This window comes from Aethalodelphis obliquidens, unplaced genomic scaffold (genome assembly GCF_003676395.1).
Source record: "Aethalodelphis obliquidens isolate GAN/ISIS:26980383/991018 unplaced genomic scaffold, ASM367639v1 scaffold46, whole genome shotgun sequence".
Lineage (NCBI taxonomy): Eukaryota > Metazoa > Chordata > Mammalia > Artiodactyla > Delphinidae > Aethalodelphis > Aethalodelphis obliquidens.
In genome coordinates this window covers 9,538,898-9,561,010 of record NW_020837990.1, presented here as the reverse complement: position 1 = coordinate 9,561,010, position 22,113 = coordinate 9,538,898, and the positions used below count along the sequence as shown (strand labels likewise).

Sequence of the window (22,113 nt, the reverse complement as noted above, 5' to 3'; positions counted from 1 at the left end):
TTTGATAGGGATTGCACTGAACCTGTAGATTGCTTTGTGTAGCATAGTTGTTTTCACAATATTGATTCTTCCAATCCAAGAACATGGTATATCTCTTCATCCATTTTTGTCATCTTTTATTTCTTTCATCAGTGTCTTACAGTTTTCTGAGTACAGGTCTTTTGCCTCCTTAGGTAGGTTTATTCCTAGGTTTTTTTTTTTTTTTTTTTTTTTGATGCAATGGTAATTGGGATTGTTTCCTTAATTTTTCTTTCTGATCTTTCATTGTTAGTGTACAGGAATGCAAGAGATTTCTGTGCATTAATTTTGTATCCTGCAACTTTACCAAATTCATTGATGTGTGCTAGTAGTTTTCTGTTAGTATCTTTAGGATTTTCTGTGTATAGTATCATGTCATCTGCAAACGATGACAGTTTTACTTCTTCTTTGCCAATTTGGATTCCTTCTAATTCTTTTTCTTCTCTGATTGCTGTGGCTAGGACTTCTAAAACTATGTTGAATAATAGTTGTGACAGTGGATATTTTTGTCTTGTTCTTGATATTAGAGAAAATGCTTTCAATTTTTCACTATTGAGAATGATGTTTGCTGTGGGTTTGTCATATATGGTCTTTATATGCTGAGGTAGTTTCCCTCTGTGGTCAGTTTCTGGAGAGTTTTTATCATAAATGGGTGTTGAATATTGTCAAAAGCTGTTTTTGCAGCTATTGAGATGATAACATGGTTTTTATTCCTCAATTAGTTAATGTGGTGTATCACATTGATTGATTTGCGTATATTGAAGAATCCTTGCATTCCTGGGAGAAATCCCACTTGATCATGGTGGATGATCCTTTTAATGTGTTGTTGGATTCAGTTTGCCAGTATTTTGTTGAAGATTTTTGTGTCTATGTTCATCAGTGATATTGGCCTGTAATTTTCTTTTTTTGTGTGATATCTTTGTCTGGTTTTGGCATCAGGATGATTGTAGCCTTATAGAATGAACTTGGGAGTATTTCTTCCTCGGTAATTTTTTGGAATAGTTTGAGAAGGGTAGGTGTTAACTCTTCTCTAAATATTTGATAGAATTTGCCTGTGAAACCATCTGGTCCTGGACTTTCGTTTGTTGGAAGATTTTTAATCACTGTTTCAATTTCAGTACTTATGATTGTTCTGTTCATATTGTCTATTTCTCCCTGGTTCAGTCTTGGAAGGTTGTACCTTTCTAAGAATTTGTCCATTTCCTCCATGTTGTCCATTTTATTGGCATATATTTGCTTCTAGTAGTATCTTATGATCCTCTGTATTTCTGTGGTGTCTGTTGTAACTTCTCCTTTTTCACTTCTGATTTTATTGAGTTGAGTCCTCTCCCTATTTTTCTTGATTAATCTGGCTCAATGTTTATCAATTTTGTTTATGTTCTCAAAGATCCAGCTTTTAGTTTCATTGATCTTTGCTATTCTTTTCTTCATATCTATTTCATTTATAACTGCTTTGATCTTTATGATTTCTCTCCTACCAACTTTGGGTTTTGTTTGTTCTCCTTTCTCTAGTTGCTTTAGTTGTAAGGTTTGGTTGTTTATTTGAGATTTTTTTGTTTCTTGAGGTAAGATTGTATTGCTATAAACTTCCCTCTTAGAACTGCTTTTGCTGCATCCCATAGGTTTTGGATCATCATGTTTTTGTTGTCTTTGTTATCAATGCATTGCCTCTCAGCTCCAAATTCACCCATCAGTATATTCTCTGCAGTGACAGACAGAATTATTTTAAGTACCTCTCCTTAAGGTGAGCGTGTTGTCGAGCTTTGTCATTAGAGGGCATTGGAGGGACAGTACAGGAGGAAGGCACTATCCCCTGTCACTGCCTACAACAGTGGGTGGGCATTGTGAGTATGGAGAATTCCAGTGGAGCTCTTCCTGTCTTGTTCCTAGAACCAGGCAATTTCTCAGTGACCTTGTAGGCTTGTCCTTTCCCAACAATAACTTTCCCTGGCTTTTGTACACAGAAAACGACAATCTGTGGCTTCCTGCCAGTGAAGGCCTCCTGCTTGCACAGGCCCCGATTCCCTCTCTAGGTCCCTGGGCAGGTCAGCTGTCCTGACCCCCACCCACTTTACATGCCCCCATCCCTGCTTGCCGATCACCTGTATTCCATCTGCACTACAGAGGGTCACTTTCTGCTTGCCCAGCAATTGCAGACCATCTGTGACCTGGACAAACCAGTGATCTTTTCCGCTGCCCAGTGGGCTGAACTACATCTTCCTCAGCAGGGTCTGAATTCTAGCCTTGGGGAGGGCTCCTTCCAAGTTGCTCCTTCCTTGGATACCCTCTCTCTTCCCTAAGGGTACAATATAGAGTTTCCTTCTATCTTACAGTCACTCGTTTATCAGAGTGTAATAATTTTTTATATCAGACGTCCTCTAATTTTTAATATTGTCAGTTTCTTCTCAGTATACTCTTTAACATCCTTACCTCTTGATAATAATCATTTCCCTTGGAAATATTTACCTTTTTGTTTCCTTTAGAAATATTTATCCATCTTGTCTAAGAATCCATTCTATCCAAAAGGCTGTGTGCCAGTAATTTTTACTTGTTTCTCTCATTGGAAGACCAGTTTGCAGTTGCTACAGACATACTGCGCAAGCATCTCAGACAGGAAATGACCCACCAAACATCAAGCAGACGTGGCAACAGTTACTCTGTGTTTATAATGATTCATTTTGAGAAAAACTGATTCATTTTTGGGAAGAACTGAAATCATTTTGGATTTCTGCTAGAAAGTGCTCACTTCTGAGGTCTATCATTCTGAATGCATTACCCTGAGCTTGCACTTCCTCTTAGGTTTCACACATTACAAACAAATACTTCTTCTCTTTTCTTTTCTTTCAAAAAAAAATCTCTGGGTCACATTCTAATTTTAGTTGCTCTTCTAAAATTATAGTCCTCTGTGTTCTTTAAAAAAAAATCTGCCCCTTTAGCAAGACCTTCAGTGACCCTGCCAACCTTACCCAATTGGAGAGTGGTAATGGAAAGTCACTTTATTAATAAAAGAAAACAGATGCTGTTCCAAAGTTCCATGGTTTCACAACTGTTGTTCATTCTGACGTTAGCAACTATAGCAGTCTGTGATGATGCCTGAGTTATGTTACCAGTCCCTCTCTCCCTCCCTCCCTTCTTTCTTTCCTTCTTTTCTCTCTCACTCTCCCTTTCTCTTTCTCTCTCTCCCTTCCTCTCCCCTTCCTCCCTCCCTATTCTTTCCCTCCCTCCCTCCCTTTATTTTCTTCCTTCTCTTTCTCCTTCTTTTCTTCCTTCTCTCTTTCCTACCCTCTCTCTTATTTTCCTTCCTTTTCTCCCTCCCTCAGTTGCCTTCCCATTATAATTAGGATAGAATTCAAACTCCTTGCCATAGACTACAAAGGCCACATGTGATCTGGCCCCTACCTTCCTCTCTAACTTCTTCTCCCTCCATACTTCTCGCACTGACAATACTCCAGGCATAATGGTCTCCTGTTCTTTAAATAAACCAAGCTCCATCATGTCTCAGGGGTTTGGTACTTGCCATTCTTTCTTAAGGATTGCTGTCTTCACTTTGTCTCATGGATGCCTCCTTTCCATTATTTTGATCTCCCTTGTAATGGCTTCTCCTCTGAGATGCCTTTTTGAAATGCTCTAACTAGTCACCTCCATCACCACCATGCTGTCACTCTGCATCACATTACCCTATTATATACTTTGTTCATACTACTTTAGTAGTGTGGGATTATTTTATATCTTTTTTGTTTATCTTTTTCCTTTATTACAATATAAGTTCTTTGATGGCAAAAAATTCATGTGCCTTTTGGACCACTGTATCCCTAAAGTCTTGAATAGTTCCTGACACATGATAAGGGACTTACTATTTTTGACCATCTGTTTACTGGGCACTGAACTGTGAATTGTGGTTCATGAGCAAATAAGTAGAAAAATTATTATCCCTTTCCTGAAGGAAACTGGATAAATGGATTTAAGATATTCCTATTATAATTGTCTTTTCCTAGATGGAACAAGAGTACGTCAGGGGCCCAGTGATATCTGGGGCATGGTTTAGAGGGAAAAATTAAAGAAGGATATTATACCAAAATACTTTATAATAATTATATCACCCTATTCAACTGAAATTCTCATATTCTTTTTCGGTCAAATTTTGGGAAGGCCTATTACAATGCAAGTGAGGGTGATGAAAATAGTAACCCATATGTGTAGATTATAGAAACCAATGTTGATTATCTACATTATGGTTTTCAAACATTTTAAGCAGTAGAACCTTTTTTTCAAATCAAAAGCCTACCCAGAAGCCCAATAAACATGGGTAAAAATGGCTGATATTCTGGCTGAAGTGGTGTGGAAGAACTGGTACCCTGCGCACCGAGCACTTCTCCTAACTCCTGTCCCTCCAGGCAGTACCTGCAGCACCACCCAGAGCTGTACAGAGCAAGGTTTGAAAATCACAAATCTCAGACTAACTCCTTCGTTTCAGAAACTGAGGCCCAGAGAGCTGAAGTGACTTATCCAAAGTTATGTAATTACTGTCAACAGAAGGACTGAAGCCCGGCTCTCTGAATCCTAGAGCACTGTGCTTTCAACTGTTTTATCTGGTATTCCTAAAGGATAAATTCTATAGAATAGATTAGCTCCTAGCAGTGGGAGTCCCTCTAGGGAGAGAAATGTCAGAGGCTTTCAGTATCCAGAGGGTCTTGCTTCAAATTCTGTTGCTCCTTCAGGACCATGTACAGGGAGCATTGCCTCAAAAGGCTTCTCTTCCCACTTGGAAATCATCTTGAACTTGTCTCGTAAATAAGGAAATGGGACTACTTTCTCCAAATATTTATTTTATAATGACTTTATTGCTCTGAATTTCCATGCATCACAGAGAACTTTTAACCATTAGGTGTCTTGACTTCCTGCTTGTGAAAAGTGGCATGACTCTGATCAAGAAGTGTAGCTCCTTTTCATAAGTATTTTTGTGTTTATTTGTAAGTGGAAGCCCAAATTAGAAATAACTGATTTGGTTGAGTTGCTGGTTAATAAATCAGCCATAGTGCAGATTTTCTCTTTTTAATTGAGAGTTCAGAGCCAACAGCATCTGGCATGATAGCAAACACTTAATAGATGTCTTTAATTAAGTGACTAAATTAAAGCGATATGTTTTATCTAGCAAATAAAGTTTAACAATATATTAATCTGATTTCTGACTACAGATTGGGACGGGTGGACATTATTTGTGCCATATGCAATTGTTATATCCCAGGCATCAATAATGCTCACATTGAGATCCTGAAAAATGTCCTTTATGGAAAGATATTGGATGTAACCATGAAAGTCACTAAATCTCTCCACATCAGTGTGCATCTCCCTGATGTTTTCTGCCTTGATGATAACCACAGTGTCTGGGCTTCTCAGAAGAAGGCGCTGAACTGCATCATGGATACTGAGGGCCCTTCGGAGAAAAACATTAATGGGAAAGGGTCTGAAGTGCTGGCCCAGAGAGATAACAATGATAGTACTTTTTCCTCCTCCAGTTCTGTCAATAACCCGAGCGATGTACTCAATCTCTTTGACTGAATAGGCCAGTGATACAACCAAGGGGTAACTATGCTTTTGCCACTGGATTTTGATATTCCTGTCCAAGTCCACAGCAAATTGTTTTTGAAATTTTCCAGATTCATGCAGATCCACTGACTTCAGGGCTGATGACAAAGGAAAAAAAGTTACAAAGGTCATAAAAATAGAAGAAAAGATTTGGTGTTTATGATTAAATAAGTTAATCCTGACTAATTTATTATAGGTTTAAATGAGAGAATAGTTTGAAAATTATTGAGCAACCAAAAGTGTTATACAAATAAGAAATTATATCTGCCCCTCTGTAGAACCATGTAGAACCAAATTGACTGGCGATGGTGAGCACTGAGATCACTTCACTGGAGGATGATGGAGTCACTTTTGTGGGTATTAGTTTTGTACGTTTTGCTAACTATAGACTAAGTTCATTTGAAGATAGAGAAAGATACCAATTGATGTCTTTATATTTCAAAAAACAAGTAGCCCTATTTCCCCAAGTCCTCTGTAAGTTCCCTTAAGACTGGAATTATATTTTATACTTCTGTGTTTCTTTTACATATGCATGAAATGGCACTGAATACATCATCTATAATAATAATATTACTACTCATTTGTGAAGGACTTTACAGTTTACAAAGCATTTATTAGGACTGATCTATTCATTTACTTCAAAGCTCAATATATATGCATATATATATTTAATTGCCATATTGTAGAAAAGAAAACCAAGAGATGAAATGACCTGTTCAAGATTACACAACTAGTAAGTGACAGAATCTGTACCTAAACTTGAAGTTTCTCACAATTCTTGTGAAAGTAGTCTACCCAATCTTAAAACTTTTGAAAAGTATAATATGGATAGAAGAAAATGAAGTCCCTTCATTTTTCATCGTATTAATTAGACCCTTGTCAAACTATCAAGGCCAGCTGCTTTGTAGCTAGAACTTCTGAGGAAAATGTGTAGTAAAGGATTATTAATGCTTTGTAACATGTATCATCTTAGAAGTAAAGGGCTGCACTTAAAATCTTAACCAGTGTGGTTTGAAAATAGTGATGCTGGAGGGTTGGGTGGAGGAAAAGGGCAGAATTTTTTCTTCATTCCGCTTCTAACATATTTCAGTTTCCTTTTCCAAAGCACACTGTAGCCATACAATTTAACTTTTAACAATATGTGCAACAGATGTTTTGCTACCACAACTTGAAAGGTCAGCCAAGAGGGTAGGTAGCTCAATAATTTAGTACTTTCTATAAACTAAGAGACCCACAGTTATAGGATGTGATGCTAGAGGTTATCCCCAGACCCTTAATTTTATAGATGAGGAAACTGAGGTCTGGTGGAGTTTAGTCATTTACCAGAGGTCACAATTTAAAACTCTCCCCTTCTGTTGGAGGGGATCCAAGGCCCTACTGATTTTCCCTTTTTACTGGGAGGATCAGCTTACACCCTAAGTTGGAGATCACAAGAGTGGCATCCTGTCAGGAAGGCCAACAGGGAGCCACACCAGCTGCACTGTCCCCAGTGGTAAAAGCCAGGGTCCAGGACAGGCAGTGACAGTTTGCCAGGTAAGAGTGCTAAGATCTACTAGTGGATTCTGAATTAGTATTGATGCATTCTTGGTTTAGTAAAAGGAGCAACTGGACTAGGATTCTAGCAAATGAATTCTAGCCCCAACTCTGATGTGAACTAATGATAATCATTGCAATAGCTGTTGTTTACTGGGCACTTTCTGAGTGCTCATGTGTCTTGCAATGTGTTAAATATTTTATAACCATTACCTCATTTACTCTTTATAACCACCGCCAGATGCTGTTGTTATTTTTAGTTCATTGATGAGGAAAATAAGTACTATGCCCAAGGTCATGGCTTCTAAGTGGCACAATCTAGGTCTGTTAGGCTCCAAAGCCCCTACTTTTAACCACTGTGCCTACCTGATGTGAAGCCATTATCTTACTCCTAGCATCTGTGCTTCCATGATATAATAATAGTGATGACAGCTTACACCAAAGGGAACTTAGTATGTAGCAAACGGTATTCTAAATGCATTGTGTATATTACCTCGTTTTACCAGGTGGGTACTATTTTCATCTCCATTTTACAGATGAGGGAACTAAGGACAAAATCACTATGTAGTTATGTAACTTGCCCAAGCCCATCCAGCTAGGACATGTAGAGGCCATATTTTGATCCCAAGACATCTGGATTTAGAATCCACACCCTTAATCATCATGCCATCTGTAGAAGGTGGACAGTATAATATCTTATTATTGTCTGCTCTGTCCATGATTTTCTGAGCATGCTGGATAAATACTGAAGTGTGAATTTTGCAGGGATAGGCATGGAGTAAACCTTTTTCTAAACTGGCTCCCTTCTAGTCAATAAATGTATTCTTTTAAAGAAAAGACAATGATGTCTTGTGAAAAGTGTTGGTGTGCTGTGATTAACAAATATGAAAAAGGAGAGGCATTTCCCGTATTCATTTCTCCCCTTGAAATGAAAAAGATGTTTCTGAAAAGGATATGAGTAATAGCTTAGACAGGCATACTCTTGATACTGCTTTGGAAGTATTCAATCCACTGGCGGATCGTGGAATCTCCCATTAGATGTATGAATTTTCCTCTCAGGCATTCTTTCATTTCGATTGGAGCCAAACTACAGGAGACAGGATTCCATGTGTCTTTCCAGACATGTCCACTGGGGATTGTGGATGCCATTCCAAACTTGCATTTCTTTTTCATTGGAGCTGTCTTTTCTGCTAAAGAATCAACAAGATAGGATCTTCTAAAATATCACTTTACCCATCAGTATTTATTAAGAACCAACTGTCTTTTCTAAGTATCCTTTTAATAGGGTGTGAGGATGGAGGAAAAGCCTTATTGAAGCATCATTATCTTAATGGAATACTTATTTTTCAGAAAAAATTTTCTCTGATAAGAATTTTCTAAATGATACCCATTAATGTTCATTACAGAGAACAAGATTTCTCCCAGGAAAAAGGCCTTCTAGGTAAAATTTAAGTATTTGTTTGCCTTCTTATGAAAGGAAAGACATCAATTCTTGCTTAGTAATGAAAACTCAATTATCTTGTCATTTTATCCCACTTTACCCCCAAGTTTATCACACACTGTTCTAGTGTGTTTTTTGTTTCTGTTTTTCTTTCTTTCAAAGAGCTCAGATTTTTATTGAACGTGTTACTAAAGAGGTTTAGTCAAAAAGACCAAAGCCCATGTCATCATCAGACTCTTTAGATTCTTCTTTCTTTGCTTCCACTTTCTTCTTTTCAGCTGGGGCAGCAGTGGTGGGGCGGGCGGGACCTGCTGCTGGGGCAGCACCAGCTGCTGGGGTAGGTCCACCAGTCCCCACGTTGCAGATGAGGCTCCCGATGTTGACATTCGCCAAAGCCTTTGCAAACAAGCCTGGCCAGAAAGGTTCAACATTTACACCAGCTGCTTTAATGAGGGCATTGATCTTATCCTCCATGACCGTCACCTCAGCGTCGTGCAGGATGAGGGCCAAGTAGATGCAGGTGAACTCCGAGACAGAGGCCATGGTGGGGGCGAGTGCTAAATGGGGGCTGCCGGGTGTGGTGCTTGTCACCAGATGAAGTGAGGGCCTCTCCCCAACGCGGCTTTAGCTTCCTCGGAAGGATGGAGCACATTAGCGGCAGCTGAGGACTGTCATAGTGTCTTAAATGCCACAATCAAACTGTAAATCCTTTGAGTTAAGTGCATGGAAATATAAAAAAAATTAACAACTAATTTGGTTTGGGACCTGGACAGTCCACATGGATATGGCTGTAGGCTGGAGCAGAGTCCTGGAGGTCCAGAACAGGCCAGGTATTAACCCATTAGTCACTGGTTTGTGAAGAGTCTGGGAATCTGATGGACTGACGTATCTAGCCTTGGTGGTCTTGGGGCAGTGATTATCCACCAACCAAAGGAAGTGGTTTAATATTTTAATAACCGGTATGAGTATCCTTGTGTATCCTGGGTGAAAAATGCCATTTCTACCTGTAGGTCGTATATACACTTCAGTGTAAATGAGTTCAGTAGCAATTAGCAAGTTGTTAATGTCGAATTTAAAGGGACACAAAAGTTCTTGCCTTAAATCATTTTAGATAATGATTTCCTAGGATGTTTTGAGCCAAAGAAATTGAAGAGCAATTAATAAATATAAGTGTGGAATTGCTATTTTATATGTTAAAATGTTTGAAAGGCGGCAAAGACAAAGAGGGGGAAATTGTAATGAATTGACTTATAGAGGGCAGGTTAGAAACCTCTAGATGGTGATTCTTGTGCTTGTAGCAATGTGGGAAGTGCTGATGGTGGTGGTTTGGGAATAAGACCTAGGTGCAAATTAGGAGAGAGTTTTGACATTTGAAGGTTGATGTGTCTGATGGGCAGGTTATCTGTTGCCTGATAGATAATGATAAGATTGATGATGAGAGTTATATTTATTTATTTATTTTTTATTATTTTTGGCTGTGTTAGGTCTTCGTTACTGCACGCGGGCTTTCTCTAGTTGTGGCGAGCGGGGGCTACTCTTCCTTGTAGTGCACGGGCTTCTCATTGCGGTGGCTTCTCTTGCTGTGGAGCATGGGCTCTAGGCACGTGGCTTTCAGGAGTTGTGGCACGTGGGCTCAGTAGTTGTGTCTCGTGGGCTCTAGAGCACAGGCTCAGTAGTTGTGGCTCACGTGACATGTGGGATCTTAGTTGCTCCGTGATATGTGGGATCTTCCTGGACCAGGGCTCCGTGACATGTGGGATCTTCCTGGACCAGGGCTCAAACCCATGTCCCCTGCATTGGCAGGCAGATTCTTAACCACTGCACCACCAGGGAAGCCCTCATGATGAGAGTTATAAAACAGGTTTATGATTCTATTCATTTATTCACTTAGGTAACTGGCATCTTGACCTACCATAGACCAGCCTGATAAGCAGAGTAACAATAGGACAGGTAATAGTGAATAAGTCCGCAAAAAGAAGAAATGCTTTAAATGGGACTAGTACTAAGTACCACCCGTCAAACACAGGGAGAACTTACTGTTGCATTTGGAGACAGTAATGGCGCCAAACTTTTCCATCATCTCTATACCCACATTTGACCTTAACGAGACAAATATAGAAATTAATCTGCAGGTGGCCCCAAGATCAGGAAACACAAGAAGCCACATTACCCATTGCTTCAGTTATTTCTTGTGATAATAACTGACTACTTTGCCCACGGTTCCAAACCATTTATTAAATTTATATTTCTTGGCCTATTAGTCCAGGGAGTACAGATCCCCAGAAAGTGTACAAGGTAAGTTTTTGAGAAGCAGAAAAAATATATTAGATCCAATGCATGTTCACACATGTCTATTTCTCCTCCTCTTTTAATTTTTATTTTATTTATATTTTTTGTTTCAATGATAAGTGTTAAATATCCCAAACCTTTAGGGACTACTGGAGAGTGGGCACTGTCCCCAAATGAATTCACAGACCTTTTCTAAAATGGCTCTTCACAGAGTCCCGAAGTTGATATACTCATAGTAGTTTCCTTTAGATCAACAGATAGGCCAAATCATTACTATATTTGCCCAGGTAGTCTCCAGAAATAATTATTTACCTTTCAAAGAGGCTTCTTTCTTGTTTGCTAAGATAAGACACGGCCTTGTTTTTGGAATGCATGTGGGTGAGTGCAGCACAGGGTATATGTGGAGACTTCACGCAGTAGAAGGCTTCTTGGTCTCGACTATCCAGGTACTCACACAGTTCAGCACTTGAATTTAAAACCAGGGCGCAATCAGTATTGACATGGGAGGTGCCATTGGCAAACTGGCCTGTGAAGATCACCCTGTCATAGCCTTGGTTCCTTGCCCTCCAGAGAGCCGACACCCCTTCACTGGGGATGATGAGCAGGACAGACAGAGACACCCGGCCCTCCCAGAACAGGGTGAAGCTGACAAGGTAGGTGCCATTGTTGAAGTCTGTCACCTTTCCCGAAGCGCCTGCCTTCAGGGCTGGGGAGGACATCCTGGCCCTCAGGAAATCCCCGCCATATTCCTTCCTGTGTCCCAAGTGGTCCCTCACCTCCAGCAGGACGTCTAGCTGATCCCCCCTGCAGTATGTGTCTCGAGGGCTGAGGAGGGTGGCTTTGCTGTGTGTGGCGCTGGTGGTGGAGCTCACGTTGGTGAAGGGTCTGGGTGGGATCAGCTGGTCTAGTTTCTCCTTGATCCCCTTTATTCTCAGCTCAGTCTCTGTTGGTGAAACTGCTGGATCCAGTGGTGCTGCAGGACATGATTTCATGATGAAATTCCTGTGATGGAGGGAGATGGGCAACTTGAGTACAGTCCATAACTGAAATGACAAGGAATACAATAAAGAACAAAGAAAATGTGCTTATTTAATGTAATAATTTTGGTAGGTTAGCCAACTTCTCTTTTATAAAATGATGGGAGGTACAAAAATTAAAAATATATTGAGATTTCACTATTTCTGTTTTTTTTTTTTTTTTTTTTTAGTGGCTGCACTGCATGACTTGCAGGATTTTAGTTCCCTGACCAGGGATTGAACTCCAAGGTCCTTGGGAGTGAAAGTGCAGAGTCCTAAGCATTGGATTGCCAGGGAACTCCCATCAGTGGCTAATCTATTTTGAATGAGCCACTCCACCCTAAAGAGCCCTGGGATCTTTTTCCTTAAAGTGGTGATCATAAAATATACTTTCACTGGGCAGTCATGGAGACCAAATGAGAAAATGCTTTTTAACTGCATAGCAGAGAACAAATGTTTATTGTTCAATTATTTTTTATCTTAAAACTAGAATTCAGTCATTTAAATAAATCCTTAAGAAAATGTTTAAGAAGCATGGAAATTTTATGTAATATACAATTATCTATTTTTTTCTATTTCACTTTTTACACTTTGATTAAATTGTGATATTTATTAGTAATTTTCAGATTGCTTTAGCTAACAGCACATAAGAAGCATAGGCTTATAAAATATTTATTTTCTAATCATAAAATAACACTGATTTATTATTAAAAACGAGAGAATGCCACAATTCTATAGGAAATAAAAGTCAGTCACACCAACCATTGATAACTACTCTTGCCGTTTGGGTGATTTTATCTCATCCTCTATATAACAATTTCACATGATTGTGAATAAACTGAATATTTACCAATGAATTTTGATTTAAAAAAAAGTGTAATTAAAAACTTTCCACCTTATGTCAAAGGACCACATAATATTCCAGCCTATGGAATATTTCACTTATTCCTGTCTTTTTAGATATTTATTGCATTCAGCTTTTCTCTATTACTTACGATTCTGTAAAGAACACTTTGGTATAAATCTTTCATAGTAATATCTCCAAATTTCCAATAAAGGCAGAATAGCTTGTACTGGACTAACTATGATTAACATTGTTACTGTTTTATTATTTGACACGTGAAGATTTTAAAAAATAAAAACATTTTAATTTATCAAATAAGAGACAGTAATAGCAAACATTTATTATGTGCCAGGTACAATGCCAAATGTTTTTCATATGTTAGCCAATTAATCCTCACAATAATATATGGGGTATTTATTTTTATGACCCAATTTTCAGATGATGAAACTGGTTCACAGCGAAGTTAAGGGACTTAGCCAAGCTTGTATAGCTAGTCAGCAACAGAGTCAGGTTTTAATCCCAGGCAAGTATCTCTAAAAATGAGCTACCCAGTGTGGCAAACATGCAGTAAGACTAAAATTCTCTTTCACTGTTGGTTTAGGTGTGAATGGCACCACATTTCTGGAAAACAGTTCTATAGCATATGTACAAGACCTTTAACAATGTTCACTGCATTTATCAATAACTCTATTTCTGAGAACTCAGTGAGTCATAGTAATATCTCCAAATTTCCAATAAAGGCAGAGTAGCTTGTATTGGACTAATTCTCCTGTAGAGAACAGTGATTAGCTCTACAGAAGGGACAACACTGGACTTGCATTTTAAAAAGTGCTGGGGCTTCCCCAGCGGTCTAGTGGTTAAGACTCCACACTTCCACTGCAGGGGGCACAGGTTCGATCTCTGGTAGGAGAACTAAGATCCCACATGCCAGCGGCGGGATCAAAAAGAAAAAAAGAGACAACTGCTAACTAAAGTTCTTCAAGCTGAAGTGAAATTACACCAAAAAGACACATAGATCTTCAGGAAGGAATGAAAAGCACCAGAAATGATAAATATATGTATTAATATAAAATACTGTGTGTTTATCTCCTAGTTTCTTTAAAGTGCGTACAATTATTTAAGAACTACAATTTTGTAATAATATGACAACTATAGCATAAAGAATGGGGGGGAATAAATGGAAATAAATGGTTGAAAGGTTATTACAGGTTACATGAAGTAGCACAATATTAACTCTAAAAGTTAAGAATGTGTATTGTAATCTCTAGAGAAACCACTTTAGAAAGACAACTTAGAGCTGTAAAAATAATAGAGAAACTGAAAGGAAATACTAAAAGAATCCAACAAAAATAACAACCCAAAATAAGGCAGGAAATGGGGAACAGAGGAATAAAAACCAGAATGGCTGGGCAGAAAACAAATAGCAAAATGATGGACCTAAATCCACCCATATTAACAATTCCATTAAAAGTAAGTAGACTAAACACTTCATTAAAAGTCAGAGATAATACTCTTCCTGGGATTAAAGTAGTGTAATCAAACTCAAAAGAAAAAAAATACTGTTTTGGAATAGCTAGAGTGTGAAGATTTTTAAAAGACAGTATGTATAAATAAAATAATGTTCTGTAGTCAACACATTCATTTATGTATATTTTAATATTTTGAAATATTTAAAATATTTTGATATTAAAAGTTATAGTTTGGCATTAAAATTTATGGTTTTATCAAATTTTGCAAGAATTTTTATTAAATGAATTTGTGATCAATGTTTCAATATTTGAGATAATTCATTTATAAAAAGGTGAAGCTGTTATATTTTCACCTATGTGATTAGTAATACATTCTAGAAAGAAAGTTTTACTAGAATGATATTAATAAATGAAGTGTTAAATTTTTTTAAAGGCAGAGATAAAACAGCAAGACCCAACTATTTGCTATCTACAAGGAATGTAGTTTAAGTATAAAGATACCTATAGGTTGAAAGTGAATGGATGGAAAACAATATACCATGTAAGCATAAAAAAGCTAACATTAATGTTAAAGTAGATTTCAAATGGATTAAAGACCTAAATGTAAGGCCAGAAACTATCAAACTCTTAGAGGAAAATATAGACAGAACACTCTGACATTAATCACAGCAAGATCCTTTCTGACCCACCTCCTAGAGTAATGGAAATAAAAACAAAAATAAACAAATGGGACCTAATGAAACTTCAAAGCTTTTGCACAGCAAAGGAAACCATAAACAAGACCAAAAGACAACCCTCAGAATGGGAGAAAATATTTGCTAATGAAGCAACTGACAAAGGATTAATCTCCAAAATTTACAAGCCGCTCATGCAGCTCAATAACAAAAAAACAAACAACCCAACCCAAAAATGGGCAGAAGACCTAAATAGACATTTCTCCAAAGAAGATATACAGACTGCCCACAAACACATGAAAGAATGCTCAACATCATTAATCATTAGAGAAATGCAAATCAAAACTACAATGAGATATCATCTCACACCAGTCAGAATGGCCATCATCAAAAAATCTAGAAACAATAAATGATGGAGAGGGTGTGGAGAAAAGGGAACACTCTTGCACTGCTGGTGGGAATGTGAATTGGTTCAGCCACTGTTGAGAACAGTATGGAGGTTCCTTAAAAAACTACAAATGGAACTACCATATGACCCAGCAATCCCACTACTGGGCATATACCCTGAAAAATCCAAAATTCAAAAAGAGTCATGTACCAAAATGTTCATTGCAGCTCTATTTACAATAGCCTGGAGATGGAAAGAACCTAAGTGCCCATCATTGGATGAATGGATAAAGAAGATGTGGCACATATATACAATGGAATATTACTCAGCCATAAAAGGAAACGAAATTGAGCTATTTGTAATGAGGTGGATAGACCTAGAGTCTGTCATACACAGTGAAGTAAGTCAGAAAGAAAAAGACAAATACCGTATGCTAACACATATATATGGAATTTAAGGAAAAAAAATGTCATGAAGAACCTAGGGGTAAGACAGGAATAAAGACACAGACCTACTGGAGAACGGACTTGAGGTTATGGGTAGGGGGAAGGATGAGCTGTGACAGGGCGAGAGAGAGTCATGGACATATACACACTAACAAACGTAGTAAGGTAGATAGCTAGTGGGAAGCAGCCTCATGGCACAGGGATATTGGCTCGGTGCTTTGTGACAGCCTGGAGGGGTGGGATAGGGAGGGTGGGAGGGAGGGAGATGCAAGAGGGAAGACATATGGGAACATATGTATATGTATAACTGATTCACTTTGTTGTAAAGCAGAAACTAACACACCATTGTAAAGCAATTATACCCCAATAAAGATGTTAAAAAAAAAAAAGTAGATTTCAAGACAAAGAGTATCACCAGACATAAAGATGGACATTTCTTAGTGATAACAGCATCAATTGGTCTGAAAACATAGCAACCTTAAATGTGTATGTGCCTACGTATCCATGTATTTATATGTGAAACAAAAATGGACAGAACTAAAGGGAGAAGTAGAAAAATCCACAATCAGGATCAGAAATGAAAAAATCTCTCAGTAGTTGCTGCAGGAACTAAATTAAAAAATGAGTAAGTACCAAATGTAAAATAGCTAGTGGGAAGCACCTGCATAGCACAGGGAGATCAGCGGGGTGAGATAGGGAGGGTGGGAGGGAGGCGAAAGAAGGAGGGGATATGGGGATATATGTATACATATAGCTGATTCACTTTGTTATACAGCAGAAACTAACACAACATCGTAAAGCAATTATACTCCAATAAAGATGTTTTAAATAAAAGAGTAAGTACCTAGAGGATCTGAACATTATCTTAGTAACATCTTTTAACCATACAGTACATTATCAGATGTTTTTAAACTGCTACAACTTCACATGAAAATTATAAGTGATTTTCAGTATGGTAGAATAATATTCTCTGCACAATTTTTTTTTAGTAGAAAAGTAACAGGAAAATTCTGATTCAAGGTGGAGGAGTAAGCACATATTATAGCCTCGATTTCCCACCATAAAATTGTATAAACGGCAGAAAAGAACTTAAAATTTTCTAATTGTTCTGGGAAATAGGAAGAGATACCTTATATGGACCAGAACTTATAAGCAGTCTCCTGAAGAACGAAATGCAGATGAGATTAGATCAAAGAAGGAAACCATGGCTCCAACGCATGTAGATGAGGCTTTGGCAAAAGAAGGAAGTCACTGCAGGGACATTACCAACATGGAGGAGGGTGATAACTGGAATAAAAAGGGGTGAAGGGGAGGCTCACAGGAGGACAAACCAGGCAGGTTGACACCTCCTTATTTCCCCGCCCGTGCCTGGGCCAGACAGCTAGAAACAGGGACTTCTGTACTCTGGTGAGAGTAAAAACTACAGATATTTAAGCTGGAGAGGTGGGTAGGACCCAGTGTGCCTGGCAACCCTTTAGAAAAGTGGGGAGCATTTGTTGCCCTGCAGCACTTTTTGCATCTCTGCCACAAACATGCTGGAGCAAACAGGTAACAGCACTGCACACTGGCCACCACAGAATCTCAGGTGTAAGAAAGTACACAACCAAGAATTAGCAAAAAGTTTTCATGAAATGTAACTCATGAGAGGGACTTCCCTGGTGGTCCAGTGGTTAATACTCCATGCTTCCATTGCAGGGGACACGGGTTGGATCCCTGGTTGGGGAACTAAGATCCTGCAAGCCACGTGGCGTGGCCAAAAAAAAAAAAAGTAACTCATGAGAGAGAGGTATCAGGTTCAACAAAGAGGAGACATCCAAGGGAACAGAATTAATAGAAAAATCAAAATTTTAGAACAAGTATACTTTCTGTCCTCAGAGAGATCTAGACAATATTGGATCTGTGAACTAATGAGTCTTTCAAGATCTTGGAAAGTAAAATCCTACTGTTCCTTATGCAAAAGTCAGTTGGATTCCTTTACACCAGCAGTAAGCAATTAGAAAATGTATTTAAAAGGACACTATTGACAACAGCAACAGAAAAATTATGAAGTACCGTGGTATCACTCTAACAAAAGATGTATAAGACCTGAATGCAAAAGTTATAAAATTTAGTGAAAGATCTTGAAGAAGACCTGTATAGATGGAGAGAGATTACATGTTGATAAACAGCAAAATAATATTATAAACATATCAGTTTTCTCAATTTGATCTATATGGCTAATGTCATGGACTTATAATTTAAGTAGAATTTTTCACTAAATTTGACAGTCTGATTCTAAAATATATAAGAGAGAGTGAAGAGCCAAGACTGGCCGAAAACTAAAGAAGTTTTCAAAACTAATTATGAAGCTCTGTTAACTCTAGCTATGTGGTATTGATACAGGGAAGACAAATTGTTCAATGGAATAGAACGAAGAGCCCACAGAGGGACCTGTATTTATTAGAGATTTTGATATACAACAAAAGTGACATGATAAATCAGCTTGGAAAGGAAGGATTACAAAATAAAAAGAGCTGAAAAAGTGGTTATCCATATGGAAATAAAAGAAAAATCAGCAAAAAAAAAAAAAAAATCCAAGTACATTACAGGGCTAAATGTCTAAAGCAACCTTTAAAACTTTAAGTAGAATATTTAGATAAATAATTTGATGTCGGCATAGGGAAGGGTTTATTAGTACTCAAGAAGTATTAACAGTAAAAAGTATTAACAGTAAAAAGTATTAACAGTATTAACAGTAACAGTATTAACATAAATTTTACTACATAAACATGAAAATATTCTGTTGTTCAGAGGTTCCTTGGAGAAGGTGTAAAGACAAGCTAAGCATTGGGAGAAGACTGTTGCAATGCAAATATAAGTGACAAAAGAAGAATGTGTGTATACACACACACACACGCAATATTATCCTCTCTCATATTGCATGATTATTTTCAAGTACCTTGGCTCTTAAAGGTGTGTAAGCTGTTGAAACTCCCCTACTACAATCTATAGGTGTGTTTGTTTGGACTTTTCTAGAACAGATGAAGTGTCGAGTAAAAATGTACTTTTGTAAAACACATAAAGAAAGCAGTTCCTACCTTTGTGGAGTTTTGGAAAACTGTAAAAGTGATCCAGGAGGCTAATATAAACAACACCACCAACAGTGACTTATGATTTGTTATTCTCATTGTCATGATTGGGATCCTAAAAGAGACAATACAAAAACGGGCACAAAACCAGGAAAGAAATGCAGAAATACTTGAAAAGTTTATGCCTCCTGATTCCTTTTGTCTTCGTATGAGTTACTCCCAGAATTGAAACTTGGTCCTCCTGCTGCTCTTGCTGTCTCCCAGCTGCCTTTATTAGCTTGTACCTCAAGAGAGTACCCAAAACGATATATGTGCTCTTTGCAGTTAGTATGTTTTCCTCGTCATCTTCTGAGAATGGAGCCCACCATGGACTGTAAGAAATTGAGCAACTAAGGGCCTGATGGATGCAGGGTTGCTCATGCTTAGAGGAAGTTTCCAGGCTATGTGTCATCTAACAGGTTTCCTATTCTCTTCCCTTAAACAGGAAGAGCAGACACAAAACATCCCAATAAATACTGACTCTGATAATCACATTCTTCTGGGGCCCTTTTAATGTAACTTGATTTTTCCAGCTTCCTCTTTACTAATCTGTTAATAGGTTCCCCTTTCTTGTCTTACCAGCCTTTCTAGCACCCCTCAAGCTTGAAAAGATTTGTTTTAAAATTCAGATTTCTCTCTTTCTTTAAAAAATGTTTTAGGCTTTATCAACGTTTTCTATGGTTACATCTTCATTTCTGTCTTTGCCCTGGAATTTCAAGTTGTCTTTTAAAATCAGATGGCTTAAACGCTGCCCTTCTAAAATTTTCTCATCTCTCAAAATTTTCTCTCCCCTAGAAGCACCTCCTACCCTAGATCCCCAGTTTATACATAGACATTAGAAGTTTCTGCACCCAAGAATAAACATTACTCCTTTCCCTGACCTCCCCAACTTTGCAAATATTTTCATACCTTTAGTTTAAAGACTTTGCTTAATTCCATACACAGGAACTATGGTGAGCTGGGTGGTAAGGCTTTGTTCTGAAGCCACCGGTGTATTACGGGTATACCTCTCCTCTGTGCCAAGACATATCACAGGTATAAATTGCAGTCTGCATACTTTGAGCGTAGATCCAGAATACTCTGCTTGTTTCAGGTAAGGTGAGTATCAGGCTTGCCAGCCCCACCTTAAGGAGGTTCCTGGATCACAGCTGCAGTTCTCAGTTCATGCAGAGGTGGGGAGGAGAAATGAAATTCTCAGTATGGTTAAATTAGATAATTTTAATGTTCTTAGACTTTATTAATTTTAGTAAGTGTACAATAAATACCTGACAAGAAAATGTGTGAATGAATCTGGAAGTTTGAATGAATTGTCATCTGTGAAAAGCTGAACCACTTAATCTCCACCTGAGCCTTGTCATCAAGACCCAGTTGCCAGATTCTGGTGCGTATTATCTAGTACAGAGTAGGTACCCGGTAAAATTTGCTGAATTAAGAAAGAACCTCAAATACAATGTAGGCAAGACAATGATATTGATTCACTCTGAGACCAAGAGAGTGACCGCTTACAGTCATGGGTTTGAATCCATCTGGGATTTGTATTCTTGAACCGATAGAAATGATGCCAGAAAAAGCATGTGCCCAGGACAAATGCACCAGCGCTCATAGGACGCAGTAGCTGATTACACTGTGGATCCTTCCACAGTTTCATTAGTGCTGCCCCACACAGGAAGTTAAACATCTTTAAACATCTACACCAATCCTTTCAGTCATATGTATAAGCAAGAAATCAAGACCTATTTCACAAGGATCTTTAGGATTTTGATAATGCTCCCAACATCCTTCATCATGCTCTATGGAACTGGCCTTAACAATACTTTCTTATGTCTTTACATAATGACTGTTGGAAAAGCTGTTTAACCTTATACAACTGGTCGAAGTTGCTCACTTCTTCCCTAGGGAGTCTCTAATAATAGATAAATATTTGCAGTAGGTCTGGTTTGGCGGCTCCGTAGGAGACCGGTGCCAGCAACCACCCAAGTTCACAGCCTACTCTGAGACACAAGTTCACAGCCTACTCTGAGACACATTAAAATCCATGTGGATTTTAATTTTGCTTTAGTCATATCAATCTTGATATTTAATGTTAACCTGGGGTTAGTTTAATAGAAATGCTTGACTTGAGGAACTGAGAGCACAGAGGAGAGTTTAAATGATTTGTCCAGGTCATCCAGTGAGCTTTTTTTTTACATCTTTATTGGAGTATAACTGCTTCACAGTGGGGTGTTAGTTTCTGCTTTATAACAAAGTGAATCAGCTATACATATACATATGTTCCCATATCTCTTCCCTCTTGCGTCTCCTTCCCTCCCACCCTCCCTACTCCACGCCTCCAGGTGGTCACAAAGCACAGAGCATCCAGTGAGCTTTGAAACAGAGCTGAGACCAGGATTCCTGCCACTTTGACCTCTGATTCAGAGCCCTTTTCACTACTCAGCGTGACTCCAATACGTATGGTAGAAGCAAGTTCAGGTAGATCCTGTGGTTCATATATTTATTGTTCAATATATTTAAAAGAAAAGGCTCTTTTTTTTAAACCATGTTTTCTTTCAGTTTGCTCAAAAGCCTGGTGTGAGCACGATATATGTGCTCTTTGCAGTTAGTATGTTTTCCTCATCATCTTTGAGCACTTTCCTTTCCCTTACATTTATGGGTCTAAATGAGTAGTCTGAACATGAGAGCTCAGTCAGAAGTAGGAACATAGAGCCATGAGTTCACACAATAAAATATAACCCAGGAGAGCATCAATTCTTTGGGGGTGTGAATAGGGTAAGAGTAGTCTTACCTTGGCAGGGGTCTAAAGGAGCCCAAGCAAAACGGGCGAAGCAAAGAGTAGATGTCCAGGAAACACGCAGTGGGGACTCAGCCACAAGTTAGGGAAGTGGCTGCCGTGGCCTCAGGAATCAAACAAGATGCACCCCATTGCCAAGGAGGCTGCACTGAATGGTGGGAAGTCTTGTGTCCATGGGATCTGAGTACAAGGAGAGGAAGGATGAAAGAAGATGCAATAGCAAGAAGTCTCAAGGTTCCAGCAGTGAGAACTTGGCATAGGACTCTATGTCACTAATGTAATGAAGAAGGGCACAGGCTGAGCAGCTCAGCCATGTTGGTGGTGAGGGGAAAGGTCAATGCTGAGGCAGACACGTGAGTAGATAACTCACCATGGCCCCAGATTTACTAGTAACAGATCACCATGGCCTCTGTGCCATTTTCAGGTATTGTGCGAAAGTGTACGAAGTTCAGAGGGACTGCCATGCCCAGAGCTCTCTTTGAAAAAGGTGGTGAAACAGAGTTTTAAGTCTGCT

The 22,113-nt window shown here is 38.6% G+C and overlaps 1 protein-coding gene and 1 pseudogene across 1 annotated transcript; both read right to left on the bottom strand.

Annotated features, from left to right (window-relative positions):
* Positions 1-3,267: 3,267 nt before the first annotated feature.
* Positions 3,268-21,042, bottom strand: NXPE4 (neurexophilin and PC-esterase domain family member 4). The gene is made up of 6 exons (XM_027082247.1): positions 19,721-21,042; positions 18,782-18,887; positions 11,180-11,910; positions 10,616-10,677; positions 8,118-8,327; positions 3,268-5,702 (listed from the first exon to the last, which is right to left on the bottom strand). Exons 2-6 carry the CDS (start codon positions 18,875-18,877, stop codon positions 5,167-5,169), a joined length of 1,635 nt encoding a protein of 544 aa, XP_026938048.1. The 5' UTR covers positions 18,878-18,887; positions 19,721-21,042; the 3' UTR covers positions 3,268-5,166.
* On the bottom strand, positions 8,736-9,938 carry LOC113607138 (60S acidic ribosomal protein P1 pseudogene; annotated as a pseudogene).
* Positions 21,043-22,113: the final 1,071 nt, after the last annotated feature.

Coding starts and splice junctions, on each gene's coding strand:
- NXPE4 (XM_027082247.1), bottom strand. CDS start 18,877: ATGACAATGAGAATAACAAATCATAAGTCACTGTTGGTGGTGTTGTTT. Junction 10,678..11,179: donor GAAAGAAGCCTCTTTGAAAG/GTAAATAATTAT, acceptor TGTCTCGTTAAG/GTCAAATGTGGGTATAGAGA. Junction 5,703..8,117: donor CTTCCAAAGCAGTATCAAGA/GTATGCCTGTCT, acceptor CTTTGTCATCAG/CCCTGAAGTCAGTGGATCTG.